Genomic DNA, 14,966 nt, shown 5'->3' on the forward strand with positions numbered 1-14,966 from the left:
CGCCCTGGCAGAGACTGGCTCGTCGGGCTTCTCAACCGAGTCATTAATCCCATCTCCAACCTGTGCCTTGCTGTGTTCGTCTGTTAGGTAGAATGAAATCACTGATATATTTTGGAAATTAACCTGTGAATGATTAGTGAATACTTCAGAGAACCTACGTGGTGTGATTAGAGCAGAGGTTTAATCTGATGCTAGAGATGCATTGGATCACAAAATGCAAATGGTTGTATTAAGGTGTTGAGATTATGAATAATTTCTCATTTTTAAAGTTTCCTTTAATGTCATGCATTTTGTAACAACATTTGATGGTAAAATATGTAGATTTAGTTAACATGCCTTTTCCCAACAAAATCTTGGGGTTAATCCATAATCAAGTTCATGAACTAGTTGGTCTCTTCCTTGTAGCCCTTGTTTGTAGCCTTTGGTGCTTGGGGGAGGGAAAGGGAGGGGATTGAGTGGAGGAGAGGATGGTGGGTCCTAGGCGAAGATGGCTGACCCCTTCTCAGATGCATCCTTCCCACATAAGGGGTGCAGCAAGGAACTTCTCTGGGTGACAGCAACTGTTTGGGGTGGTGGTAAGCTCTTTGGGGTAGGGGGCACCATTTATATTTTCAGGAAGAAGCTCTCCAAAAAGATTTGCTATAAATTATTCCTGTTACATTTCTGGAAATAAGAATGGCCTAACTTAATTTTGTTAGAAATCCCAGAATTTTAAATAAAAATCAGAATATGATATTTGACTTCACTTCAGATACTAAAGATGTTACATTACTTTTTTTAAACCTTAGGTTTCTTTCGTGGATTTTTTTCCTTAGGCAATTCAAGCACCCCCTTCAAATTCAGAGGTTCATTCTAGACCATAACTGCGTGGTTTTCATCCATTTGGCTTGGAAAGCAAATTCGCTGTTCTACATAATGTTTCATAATGTATAGAGCAAGAAATACTGTTTAAGCTGTGTAAACACATTAAAAAGGAATTAGAAAAGTGATCTCATTATTCTTGGCAAAGCGAAAGCCCGTCACGAGCAGCCAAAGTCAGCTACTGGAAGAGTCTACTTTCTCCACAACTGGCTGATGTTAATAACAGAATTCATAGAGTGACATCAATTACATGGGAAGAAACAGACTTTTTCTCATTTTTCACTGATCAATCTTGGTAGAACAAATATTTGCACAGAATAAATTTACTGAAGAAATTGCCAAGATTTCTGGGAAAAGCTAGGGAAGAAGAGGTGTTGCAAGAATTTGCCCTTTTTATTTCATTTTTTAATTCTTCTAGCCCTTCCAAATGTTTGTGTTTTTATTAATGTAGTTTCTCGTGGCACATCTGGTGTTGAAAAGAGGTCTAGCAAAGGTCTAGTTGGCTCCCACCGAGTTCTGCACTGGTCCTGGTTTATCCATTTGGAGACACAAGTCGTAACTCTGTCAGAGCCCTGCAAAGAGCTGAGGAAGTGAGCTCTCAAATTCTAGTTACAGGGAAGATGTGAGGACCAGACCAGGAAAGAAGAGGAGATTACATTGACAAATGCAGTCTTGAGGCTAGTTGTCAGGACCTCAGCTGAAGCCAGGGATGCCTCCACACTGAACCAGGATGGGAGGAGCCCCACAGGACTGAACCAAGGGATTGTCCAAGAGGATCCAGCTTGGAGCTTAAACACCAAATGTCAGTGTCTGCAATAAGGAAATGACTGAGGACCTTAGCATGAATGTATTCTTTTAGCGCAGGAGCATTAAAACCCAGGATCAACAGGCCTTCCGTGGCCAGAAGACTCATTCTGGGAAGGTCAGAAAGAGAGGAACCAGATTTATCTCCAACACAAGTGTGTTCTCCTTTTAATTTGCCCTAGCTTGTGGAATTATGACTGCTGTTTAGTAATACAATAATAAATTACTCAGCCCCGTGAATAAGCATGGGTGAGAGGAAGCAATTGAACTCGCAGGCAATGCAATTTGCAACAGAATTTGGAAAGAAGGGTCCAGCCCACTTATTGTGGGCTGCTCAACACTTAAAAAAAAAAAAAAAAAAAAGCTCACAGGCAATGCAATTTGCAACAGAATTTGGAACGAAGGGTCCTGGCAGGGAGTATACTTATTGTGGGCTGCTCAACACTTTTAAAAAACAAAACACAAGTGAGTGGGAGAACTCATAGGTAATGTTTTATTCGGTTTGTGTTGTTTTCCCCAGTAACTGGTGTTATTATAAATGTATTCTCGCCACGCATCCCTGAGAGTTGGTTTCAGGTGCCCTCTCCCTTTAAAATTACAGATGTGGATGAATGCTCTTTGGATAGGACCTGCGACCACAGCTGCATCAACCACCCTGGCACATTCACATGCGCTTGCAACAAAGGGTACACCCTCTATGGCTTTACCCGCTGTGGAGGTGAGCAGAACGCCAGCATCTTTGAAGTCAGAGACGGGGCCGGTAGAGGAACGGGGCTTACTCCTAAAGTGTCCCCAGATGAGGGCCAATTTTCCTACCTTGGGGGATGAACGGGACATTCCAGTCCCTGTGAAGTGGCATTGAATCCATCGACTCAAGGGAAGCATCGGCTAATGGACCCCCCACCCCCCGCCCCATTTATCCTTTTAACACTTCAAGTGTGATATGGAGCAGAGAGAAAGAGCTAAGCTCTTCAGATGTGAATTCTTTATTGACTATTGATATGGTTGTATTCAGAGAATGGAGAATCGCTCAGGAGCTGATACCCTATCCATTGCAATTTCCCGGCAGATAGTGAAGTCGCTCGGCAGGCCACCAGCAGCTCCACAGCTTTGTAGTATATAGGAACGGACTGCAAAGCCTGTTCAAGCCCTTCGAGCTGCTCTTTAAGCAGGTCTTTGAGCTGGAAGCTGGACCACTGACCATCTCTCTGCTCTGTGCCCATGTGGCAACAGGTCCCGATGTCATTTGCCCTTATGGTTAAGGAGACAATATGGCATAGATCAGATTTGGCACCAAATGACTCCCACTCTGTGCCTGGCCAGCAGGTTCATTCAGCAGTCTTTGAGAACAGAGATTCAGATTCTGACTCAGAATATCTGGGGCTTCCAAGGTGATTCTGAGGGTCTGAGGATTTGGGGGCCAGTGGCCAAAATATTTCCTGCTCCATGTTTGTATCCTGTGCTTAAGGAGAATGGGTAGTAGCGATTTGCTATAGACAGTGTTATCTCTCTTCTCCTTTTCAATACATTCTTGGCACAGCTAAAAACCTTCTCTTCTAGTCCATCAAGAAATCCCACGGGCATGTTCCTTGAATACGGATGTGTGTCTGGGTTTTACTTAGAGCCACCTCTGACTTGGACTCAGTCTCAGGTTGATGGAGATGAGTGCAGCTCATTTTCCTTCTCTATACTTCCACTCCATGAACTGTCAGGGAGTCCCGGTTGTCTGTCTCCCTTGGTATGTAGCTCAGGGTGATGGTGGAGTTTTAATTTGGAGGCCCGTGCAGCATCTGAGTTTGGGCATCTGAAAGGAGGGTGTGATTCTTTCCGAGTTTCCCTAATCAGGGAATGGTTTGGTCCAGAACGGAACTTGAGACTGTCCTGACGAGGCTCATGCCAGGAAATCCAGGGAGGGGAGAGTGGGGTCAGTTGGTGCCAAGTCCACATCCTAAAGGCAGTCAGCTCCTGCCATTCATTTAGTGAGTTTCAACCATGTGACCCCCCTCCTGCTCCTTCCTCAAGGGAAGGATAGCGGCAGCGGGTCAGGGATGGGCTGCTGTGTCAGGAGCCGCTGTGTTCTGTTCCCCAGACACCAACGAGTGCAGCATCAACAACGGAGGCTGTGAGCAGGTCTGCGTGAACACGGAGGGCAGCTACGAATGCCAGTGCCACTCTGCGTACAAGCTCCACTGGAATAAAAAAGACTGTGTGGGTAAGGGCGCCAGGGCCCAGCCAGCCAGCGGGCTCCCCCAGCCCAGCTGCTCTCTCCCACGTCTGCTCACACCCGCACCCGGAGTGCTGCTGACCTGACGCCCCTCCCGGAATTGTTTTCCCCTCAGCTGCAGCAGCCACTCCGTAAAGAGTTCAAAAACAGGAGATACTTTGCAGGCTCTTTGGTGTTGCCTTCTGTGCTTCTGCGTAGGTTTATACTCGCTTCTGTTTTTCTGGTTGCTTTTCTGCATGAAAAAAAAATAGCATACAAGTAGCTCCTGTCCCTTGGTGGGAAACAGTGCCCGGTGTGTTGTGTTCTGTGCTGGGTGTCAGCTCTGCCTTCTTTTCTTGGGCCTTTGCTGCATGGGACCCAGCCATCCTCGTCACACCTGGAAGTGTCCTTTGTTGCTGTGAATGTCTGTATTTTGTCCTGCCTAGAAGTGAAGGGGGCCCTGCCCACTAGTGTGTCGCCCCACGTGTCCCTGCACTGCGGTAAGAGTGGCGGAGGAGACAGGTGCTTCCTCAGATGTCACTCTGGCATTCACCTCTCTTCAGGTGAGTGGTCCCTGGGGCAGGGCCTCATGCCAGGGCCAGGCCTTCCTGGCCTTTAGGTGTTAGCTGCCCTCAAAGGGCTCCCTCGCAACCCCAATCACTGGAGGCCGATGTTTCGAGACGCCACATGCTAGGTGTTTTTCTAGGGGTCTGTGTGGGGTGGGGGTGGGAGTGATTTTAGCGGCTATCAGGTGAGACTGTACCTTGTTTACATGTTGATCATCCACCTTCTGTCTGTTAGGACTGCAAGAGGCCTACTCTGTCACCTGCGGCACTTCCCCACCTCTCAGGAACAAACAGCAGAAATCAAATGACTCTGCTTTCGGGGGTAATTACCGAATCTGTGTGTCCTCTCTGGGGCTCACTGTGTGCGGTGGGCTTTACTCTGGGGTGCTGTTCCTGGGTGTTGGCTTTGTTTTCTTTTCTCTTTATCTCCTCGAGGCCATGAGCATGTTACAGGATGCTCTTGCCTGTAGCCTTGGTGCCTGCGCTCTGACATACCGTGTGGCAGACACTTACTGTGTGCACTGTGTGGTGGGCGGCTCCGTGTTCAGCCCTGGTGGGTCATCATATTGGGCAGAGGCCTGCAGAGCTCTGGGACCAGGAGACTCAGGTCTCCCAAACTCCCTACCCCAGAGCACCCCAAAGGCCCAGCGGGAACGTGTGCCTGGGGCACGTGGCATTGGTGGAGGTAGACATGAGTATGACAGGGGGAGCAAGAATTCTGTCCAGAGAGAAGACCCCAAACTCTTTTTGCTTTGTCAAAACAAAAGAATGAAATTTAAAGCTTTTAGGCAGCTTCATCTTCCCAGATTTAGATATCTCTGTGATTATGTCATGAGAGCATCTGAATGAAGAAATGGTTCTTGATGTCCATATTATATATATGAGCACAGCTAAAAGCCCAAAGCAGGATACTAACAGCTCGCATCTACTGATAAAATAGTTAAACTATGCCAGCCACTGTATTACATGTGTTAGCTGATTTAATCCACATCACAACTCTCTAGGGCAATTTTACTATTATTCTCATTAACCAAATGAAGAAACTGAGGTTCAGAGAGGTGAGATAACGCACCCAGAGAGGCTCAGATAAGAAAGCGGAGCCAGGATTTCGACCAGGCCATCTGAATCCAAAAGCTTAAGCTTTATCCGTTCCTGTTCTTCTTGCCTAACGTTTGGACCAGCCAGAACAGACATCATGGTGTGTTTCACCAAACCCTTCAGTGATGGTCACTTGGAGATTTAGGCCACTCCAAGGACGGGCAAGCAAACAGTTCACAATTCTTACTCTGTATCAGATAGTAGGCTAAACTTTTTTTTTTTTTTTGGCATTATTTCATTTAATCCTCACAACAGCCTGGTAATGTAGGTCCCATAATTATGTCTATTTTATAGATGAGAAAACTGAGAACCAGGGAGATTAAGTTCTCATCACAAATTGAAGAGCTAGAGTTTGAATCCTGGTAATTGGCTCCGGAGCCTAACATGTGGTTAACACTGACCATGGGAGGAGAGGAGAATTCTGCCCTCTCCAAGTGAGGGCCTCCAGATCCTGAAAATCCGAGCCACGGGTAGTGAGTGCATTCAGTGTGGACTGGTGGCCCCAGCCCTGTCCTACCAGAGCAGCTGCTTTTAGGAGAATCTGCCCTTCCCCGTGTTCTTCAGCAGCCTTGTCCAACTTTTGAACTAGAGCAGTGGTTCTCAACCTTCTGGCCCTTTAAATACAGTTCCTCATGTTGTGACCCAACCATAAAATTATTTTTGTTGCTACTTCATAACTGTAATGTTGCTACTGTTATGACTCGTAATATAAATATCTGATATGCAGGATGGTCTTAGGCAACCCCTGTGAAAGGGTTGTTCGACCACCAAAGGAGTCGCGACCCACAGGTTGAGAACCGCTGAACTAGAGGATTTTGGTCTTCTTTCTTGGGAAGGCACAAAAATGAACTCTTTTTAAAAACAAAACAAAACAACTCACTGCTGAGGTTGTTTTGGGCTCTCCCTTCGTTATATTTGAGCACCTTATTCATCTCAGATGGGCGAGTGGTAGTTCTTAGGAGGCTCCTGGTGCCCCAGTCCCAGGTGATGGGCTCCTCAAGGTCCAAACCTTTCTTGGGCTCATGGTTAAGAGAGGGGCTCAGGGTATGCAGCGTGCGGTGGGACCCAGCCACTAGATAGCTCTCCATTACCCAGCTGGTGTTGCCATTCCTTTGCCTCTGAAGGTAACCTCTCTCACTTGTTTCTTTCTGAAGATGTCGCCACCATCAGGACAAGTGTAACCTTTAAGCTAAATGAAGGCAAGTGTAGTTTGAAAAAGGCTGAGCTGTTTCCTGAGGGTCTGCGACCAGCACAACCAGGTATGGAATCAGATGGCCAGCGCAGGGAGCCTGCCTGCATGTTGGGAAAGGGGCTCGTAATCAGCTCGAGCCCTTCAGATGGGGTCAAACAATTCAGGATCTCTAAGGCCTCTCTGCAAAGGAGGAAGAGGAGCCTAGCCTGGCATCCTGTGTAGTTCTGGGGTTGGACTTCAGCGCTTCCTTGGCGAGGTACAGGTGGGGGAGCTCTGGGGAAACCTGTGAGTTCGCAGGAATCGATCAGGGCTCTCAGATGCATTAGCACGCTGCGATCATATTGGGTTAAATTTTCCAGATCTTCAAGTTTGCTTGAAATATAAGCCAAAGAAATGGAAAGGGGTTTGGCTCAGAGAGGAGAATCTTTGATGAACAAGGATGTGATATCCAGCTTTCCTGCTGGATCTGGTTTCTGGAGGCTTCAGCAGAGCAAATCCTATCCAACTGGCCTATTGAGAAGAGCAGGACCCAACCCTCCTCTTTCCCCCAGCTCACATTCCAGGATTGTTTCGTAAAAATAATTTTAGAGGGGACAAAAATCAGAACCCAAGTGTTAGGGAGGCTTCTTTCCCCAATCTACCCTCAAATAAATCATGCAAACAAACAAACATACAGCTCACTGTAGGCACTTTGGACTGCCTTTTTAAAGTACCTAACCAAGATAAGTTTTGGTACCTCCATTTAAGGGAAGATTATGCAGCTATTAATTATATGTTCCAGAGAATGTTTAATGACCTAGGAAAATGTTCTTGTTGTAAGATGGAAGGGGGGGGGGGTAAACACTTTGTATATCTAATACAACCCAGATTGTGTAAACAAAACACAAAAGGGTAGGTAGGAAAAAATGCTCAGCATATCATTTGTACTGGTTATATCTGGGTGGGAGGATGATGGCTAATTTCATTTTTATTTTCGACTGCATTTTCCAAATTCTCCACAGTGGGCATTTATACTTTTAGATTAGAAGGAAAAAACATTATTGAAAAACAGATTTGGACCAGCCAGAGCAGATTAGATTACTTAATGGTGGTGTACTAATGTTAGTTTCTTAGTTTTGATAAATGTACATTTGCTTAAAAAATCTTTTAAAATATATTTTTATTGATATCAGAGAGGAAGGAAGAGGGAGAAAGAGATAGAAGCATCAATGATGAGAGAGAATCATTGATTGGACTGCCTCCTGCACACCCCCGACTGGGGATTGAGCCCACAACCTGGGCATGTGCCCTTGACCAGATTGGAACTGCAGGCCGAAGCTCTATCCACTGAGCCAAACCTGCTAGGGCTAAATGTACATGTTAATGGAAGAAGTTAGTTAACTTCAGGGGAAACTTGGCGAAGAATAAATGAAAACTCTCAGGACTATCTTAGCAACTTTCCTGTAATTCTAAACTTATTTCAAAACAAAAAGTTAAAAAAATCGATATGGGAAAATTGAAAGGAGGAAATGAACATCTGTTTACTTAGAGATTTAAAGTTAACCTTTCGAAAAAGTAAGATTGATCTTAGGGGAAATATACAGAGGGCAAATTGAATTGGCCTTTTTCTTTCTTTGACTCCTGGTGAATGGTTGAGCTTTGACCACCCTTGTAATGTTAAAGAAGAATATGATACAGATGATATGTAAGTTCAATAAAACAAGGTTTTAAAATAGAGACAATTCAATTGTGTGGATGATATGTGGATCAGCTCTTTGATTTGGGTTAACAATCATTAGTTAGCCCGGCTGACATGGCTCAGTGGTTGAGCATTGATCAGGAGGTCACTGTGCAATTCCCAGTCAGGGCACATGTTCAGGTTGCATACCCCAGTGGGGGGCATGCAGGAGGCAGCCAATCAATGATTCTCTAGCATCATTGATGTTTCTCTCTCTCTCCCCCTCTCTCTTCTTCTCTAAAATCAATAAAAAACATATATTAAAAAACAAGAAAAACAAAATAACCATCATTTGTTAAAAGATTTACTGGAAGCCACGGCGGGGGCGGGGGTGACAGCCAAAGTCAGCCCCAGGGACGTGCAGAGCCCTGCTTTGCCCAACACTTTCATTCCCATCCTAGATGCCTTCATGATACTGTTTGGTTCTGTTGACTCTTTGTGCCGTATACCACTCCTGCTTATTTCAAAATGAGACGTCACTGTTGATGTACGTCCCAGCTTCCCCTTTGAGTTGGAATTACTTCAAGGTCAGTTTGCCTGAAAGCAGGAGTCGGTTTCCTGCTTTCCACTCCTGTGCTCATCCCTTATTTCAAGTCTCAGCCCCTCTTGGCACATCACAGTCCAGCTTTAGGGAAACCACCTGTGAGATCACCAGTGCCCTTTAGCAGACGGGCGCTCAGGAGTGCAAGGCGACCCTGGCTCCTGCCTGCCACGTATGTGGCCGGTCAGTCGAAAACATCCAGCATTTATCCATGAGAATGACTTTCAAGGGCTCAATCTTTAAGTTACATAGGAGGCGATACTGACTCTTCGACATCAGAATGTCATCGTGCTGCAAGCTGAGGGCTTTCAACGTCGTGGCATCTGGAGTTAATCATTTAGTCCCTTGAGAGTGGTTTTAATGAAATGTTTACTGAGCTCTAGCGAATGTTCGACTGAGTGCTTTGTCGGAATTTGGCTCCCGATGATTTTGTTTCTTCATGCAGAGAAGCACAGCTCAGTAAAAGAGAGCTTCCGCTACGCACACCTTACATGCGGCTTCCGCAAGCGAGTCCCGGGTGCCCCCGGCCGACCAAGCGCCACTAAGGAAGTGTTTATCACTGTTGAGTTTGAGCTTGAAACTAACCAAAAGGAGGTGACAGGTTGGTTTGAAAACGGTCCACGGTGCCAGGCTTCTCACAGCTTGCTCCTTATTCCTTCGCCTTTCACTTTCCATTCTTCTTGGGTGGGGGGGGTAGTGCCACCACTGAAGTATCTCCTGTTTTTTTTTTTCACCCCCAAACTAAACTGAATTGGTTTGGAACCTGATGATTTTATCCGCTTCATGAAAACCCAAAGCTACCATTTTGGTCAACAAATTTCTCTTGATGCTGCCCAGCCTGCTAGGTGCTCAGTCCAGGTCTCCCCACTCTGACCACAGGGAACTGGGGGGCCCTGCTCATCCTCATGGGCTGCAGCCTGCCGCCCTCCCCACTGCTGTCCTCTCGTTTCTACAGCTGCTTGTGATCTGAGCTGCGTCGTAAAGCGAACAGAGAAGAGGCTCCGGAAAGCCATCCGCACACTCCGGAAGGCTGCCCACAGAGAGCAGTTCCACCTCCAACTCTCAGGCATGGACCTCGAAGTGGCTAGGAAGTCCCCCAGAGCGTCTGGACGCCGGACAGAGGCCTGTGGAGTGGGCCAGAGCCACGTAGGAAACCAATGTGGTGAGTGGCCCCTTGGCCGGCACATTCTTGCTATCAGAACTGTTTACAGCTCCACAAACACTAAGGTACCAAAAGTCTGGCTCACCCTTCTCCTGTCTGGACTCACTCTGGAGGACACCCTGGCCGTCCACTCCTTTGGGAACTACATGGTGGTGGCTGTCGTGTGTGCTGGACCGGGAGCTCCCCAGCACCTGGCATGGTGCCTGGCTTGTGGTGGCACTTAATAGAGGTTTGCTGAATTGAGGGACAGAAGGAAAGAGGCAGGGTTGATGAGAAGAGGGAGTGCTGCCCTTTTCGGGTCTGAGGGACAGTGGTCTTCAGATGACTGTGGTCTCCCGGCTGGGGCAGGACTGCAGGGATACGGCACCACGAGCCTTCTGCACACTCCACTGTCACACCTCCCCTCTTACCTCTGGCTCGGCTGATGGTGGCAATGCACAATCTCCCGCTCACAGTTTTGTGCAGAGGCGAGGCTGTGGCTGCTCAGCTGCCTGTGAGATCCCTGAGCTGCAGTCCAAGGTTCCTTATAGGGTCAGCCTCATGGATATTGGTGTGTATGTGTGTGAATTAAGTTTGAGATCTGGTGTTTGTGCAGCATCAATTCTCTGATGAAGTTCCAGGCAGGAGGAACCTGGGCAAGAGGTTCTAGAGTGGTTGGTCTTGAGATTTGTTTGTTTCGAGAAACTGTGCTGGGCAATTGTGGGAGATTCTAGCTGAAAAGTCTTAGATGGACAACATTGGGAATCTCACTTTATAGTAATGATTTATGGTAATGATGAATTGAGTTCTCACCTGTCTCAAGTACGATGCTGTGTCTAAGCACTATGCTGCACTATCGTATTTAATCCTATTAGAAATCTTACCGGGTAGGTATTACCTTCACCTAACAGATACACAAACTGGAGCTCAGAGGGCTAAGTTCTCTTGCTCAAGATCACATGAATGGGCTGACCCCAAAGCCAGACCCTCCCAGAATAAACTGATGTCCTGTCTGAAGCGTCATTAGTATCACAAGTCTCTAGAAATGGAGCGTGAGCTGAGGAGTAATAAATCTGTGTTTCCGAAGAAGCAAAGCTATACTCCTAGGTACTCATTCAGGAGAATTGTCAGCAATAGCCCCACAGCCCAAATCTGCTGCTTTACCAAAACATAGTAAATATCATGTATAAAATCAAGTGTAACTGTCCACCAGAGGCTGGTTCTCAAATAGTCTTGACTTTTATTCCAGCTGACTCTCTTAAAAAGAAAAAAAAAAAAGAAAGAAAGAAACAATAACACAGCTGGTTGGCTTGCTCTCATTTAAAATTCGAAAGTTCCAGTTTCTATACCAAAATGGTGATGAGAGTTGGCTGTTGCTGCCCTACTTTCCAGGGGGAGTTTCAGAAACTTTCAGGAATGGTCAGGCTGGGCCTCCTCCTGGTCCCTCAGAGCGAAATCCCCCCTCTTTTCTCCATTTGCCACCTGTTAGGGAGAGGCCTGGTAGGCTCGCCAGGAGCCTCTGTGGCCAGTTAACAATTCAGGTAAAACTAGTGCCAGGGGCCTGTGGACCAGCTCCCAGTGAGAGTATTACCAATACTCCCAGGAGTGTGCTTCTGGGGGTAAAGGCTCAGCATGAGGATCAGGAGTTGCTTAAACAGAGGCCTCATGGCCATGACCGCTTATGAAAGACACTTGGCATGGGGTGTATGTAGCTGGTGTAGGTGTGTGAATGTGTCCTCAGATGCGGGTCATGCTAAATTAGGTTGGATTCATTGCTCAAGGAGGCAATGTATCTTGTCTCAAGAGCTCCCTCTAGCAATGGATGGGTTTTGTAGCCCACATGGGACCAAACCAGGTTCACCCTGTCAGAAGCAATGTTGAAGATTTAGAGGAAACAGCACAAAGAATTACTAGTGAAAATTCTTCCTCCTGCTGGAGGAAGGAAATTGGTGCAAAGAGCTGTTGGGTGTGTGATTAGAAAGGCTTTTTACCTGGTAGACCCATGGCACAAGCAAGCCACAGTGTGTGTGTGTGTGTGTGTGTGTGTGTGTGTGTGTGTGTGTGTGAGAGAGAGAGAGAGAGAGAGAGAGAGAGAGAGAGAGAGAGAGAGAGAACCAGGAAGATGTGCAGATGTGCACAGGGAGTTCTGGCATTTCAGTGTTACTAAGCCTGATGTGTGTGTGTGTGCCTCAATTCTGGTCTATTTGATGGTGTTAGAACTTTGTAAGCACCAGGATTACTGGTATTTTCTGAACTAAGGATGGTACATGCCATAGAGACAAGCCTAAGGTAGTTCTTGTTGGAAATTATTTTCAGCATCTTCAGAAGAGAGTTCAAAAAAGTGTTTTGAATCACCTGGAAGGAGAGATGGACCCATTATGTTTTATTTTAAAATATTTTAAGTTAGTTTTTAATTACTGAAATAGTGCATGTTTCAAATGCTACAGAATTATATAAAGATGAAAGTTCTCGCCTCAGCTCCCAATCCCACTCCCCAGAGGCAATCACGGGGGAAAACTTACTGTGTATTTTTATGAACATATAAAAATGAAATTTTATTTACTTATCAATAAATATTTATGGAGCACCTACTGTATGTCAGGCACTGTTGTAGGTGCTAAGAATCCAGTAATGAAACAAAAGAGTAAACATCTCAGCCCTCACAGAGTATCCGATGCCAGAGGTAGACCACCATCCAATAAACAAGGAAATACACATGTAGCAGATGGTGGAAAGGGTATGAAGAACAGGAAGTGGTGAACTGTAATAGAAAGAGCCAGGGCATGGGGGAGGAGTGAGGAGGCGCATACTCTCCAAAATGTAGACTATGGTCTTGCAAAATGTCACTTGGGCAGAGGTGTGAAGGACAGAGGAAGCAAGCCATGGGGATATCTAGGAGAAGTCCCAGGCAAAGGCAGCAGCAAATACACAAACCCTGAAGCATTTGAAAGAAGGCCAGCTTGATGAGGGCTGAGGGAGGGGAGAAGGAAGAAGAGCAGGCCGCAGGGGGAATGAATGTTGGTGAGGACCACGGACTTTGAATCTGAAAAGTGAAGCCGATGAAGGGCTTTGAGCAAAGGAGTCACAGAGTTCTGACTTACGTCTTAAAGGGCAACTTTGGCTGCTCTGTTGAAAATAGAATATAGGTGTAGTGTGAAAAAAAAAACATTTAAAAATATATTAGTGTAATTTGAATAGTGCTATGTGCTGTTTTTAACTAGAGTAGATCACTATATCTTTCCATGCTAATAGAGGAGCTAACTCCTTCCTCCCTCCCTCCTTCTCTCCCTCCCTCCCTCCCTTTCTTCCTTCCTTCTTTCCTTCCTTCCCTTACCTGAGGGTATGTTCCTACTGATTTTAGAGAGAAAGGAAGGGAGAGGGAGAGAGAAACATTGATTGGTTGCCTCTCATATGCTTCCCAAATGGGGACTGAATGCAACCTGCGTATGTGCCTTGACCGGGAATTGAACCCACGACCCTTTCATGCACAGGAGGATGCTTCAACCAACTGAGCCACACCAGCCAGGCTAACTTAGTTCTTTTAAAGCTTCCTAGTCCCTTTTAAAGACGCCAGCAAATAGCCCTCTATTGCCACCCTATTGGTGGATGTTAAATTATTCGTAATTTTTTTTATTGCAAAGAGTGCTGCCATGGATACTCTTTTTTTATGCACATGGCCAATATTTCTGGAGGATAGACTTGTAGAAGTACAACTGCTGGGTCAACGGAAATGCGTTAATAGATACTGCCAAGTTACTGTCCAAAAAGATCATATATCCCTCTAACATTGTAATTGAGTGCTTATTGCCTCATATCATTGTTAACATGGGTCAGTTATAACTGATCTTTTACATTTTTTGCAGATCTGATAAGCAAAAATGATGAAGTCATTTTAGCTTGGTTTTCTTTGATTATTTGTAAGACTGAGCATGCTGTCATATATCTGTGACCATTTGGGTTTCTAGTTCTGAAAATACCCATATTTTTTGCCTATTTTTCCACGGAATTATTTTTTTTCCTGATAACACATAAAAAATAAAATTTAAAGTTCCAAGTTACATCAAAGAATAGTCACTTCTGACCAATTAAATATGTTCTTAAAGTCATTTTTACATAGCGAAGTCTCATTAATTTGGCATTCAAGGACTTTGGGACAGCCTGTTCTGCAGGTGACCTTTGTACCATCTGTGATCAATTTTAGCAAGATGGGAAAAAAGAGACAGAAGTTATATTCTCCAAAGAACAAATTCCTTAAGCTTCATAATAATTCATAAAGTCCTTGATAGCTAAAGAAGAATTAATGATGACATGGATTTCTAGCTGTTTTTTGTTCAGAGCTATTTATCCTTTCATGAAAAAATTAAGAAATATACTTGTGGTCTGGCCTGTGTGGTTCAGCTGGTGGGGTGTTCTCCCATGCACCAAGAGGTTGCTGGTTCAAATCTGGGTCAGGGCACATGCCAGGGTTTTAGGCTTAATCCCCAGTGGGGGGAGTGCAAGAGGCAACCGATGGATGTTCCACTCACATGGATGTTTCTCTTTCTCTTTCTCTCTCCTTCTCCCTTCCTTTCTCACTAAATATCAATAAAAATATTTTTTCTTTGTAATACTTCAAGAAATAAAAATTATTTTGTAAAAAAAGAAATATACTTACTACTCTATATATTTTTCTATTTGAGTATTCTTAAAACTTGAGATTTTTAAAAGACACAATCCAGGCAACTGAGAAATGGGGAAGTATTTTAGTGCCTGGGTTCTTGAGAGACTAGGAACGTTTAATTCTGCTTTCAACAACTGTAGCCTTTCTCTGCAGCAGTTGGGAAAATTAATTCAATCAGTACTT

General features: G+C 45.3%; 1 protein-coding gene across 1 annotated transcript in view; it reads left to right on the forward strand.

Annotated features, from left to right (window-relative positions):
• Window positions 1-14,966, forward strand: part of SCUBE2 (signal peptide, CUB domain and EGF like domain containing 2) — a 70,955-nt gene that overhangs the window by 32,748 nt on the left and 23,241 nt on the right. Inside the window, exons 10-16 of the mRNA XM_006763509.2 lie at window positions 2,267-2,383; window positions 3,755-3,877; window positions 4,315-4,431; window positions 4,670-4,756; window positions 6,687-6,791; window positions 9,428-9,583; window positions 9,938-10,144. Of these exons, the coding sequence (XP_006763572.1) occupies window positions 2,267-2,383; window positions 3,755-3,877; window positions 4,315-4,431; window positions 4,670-4,756; window positions 6,687-6,791; window positions 9,428-9,583; window positions 9,938-10,144 (912 nt within the window). The remainder of the gene's footprint in view (window positions 1-2,266; window positions 2,384-3,754; window positions 3,878-4,314; window positions 4,432-4,669; window positions 4,757-6,686; window positions 6,792-9,427; window positions 9,584-9,937; window positions 10,145-14,966) is intronic.

This window comes from Myotis davidii, unplaced genomic scaffold, assembly GCF_000327345.1.
Source record: "Myotis davidii unplaced genomic scaffold, ASM32734v1 scaffold118, whole genome shotgun sequence".
Classification (NCBI taxonomy): domain Eukaryota; kingdom Metazoa; phylum Chordata; class Mammalia; order Chiroptera; family Vespertilionidae; genus Myotis; species Myotis davidii.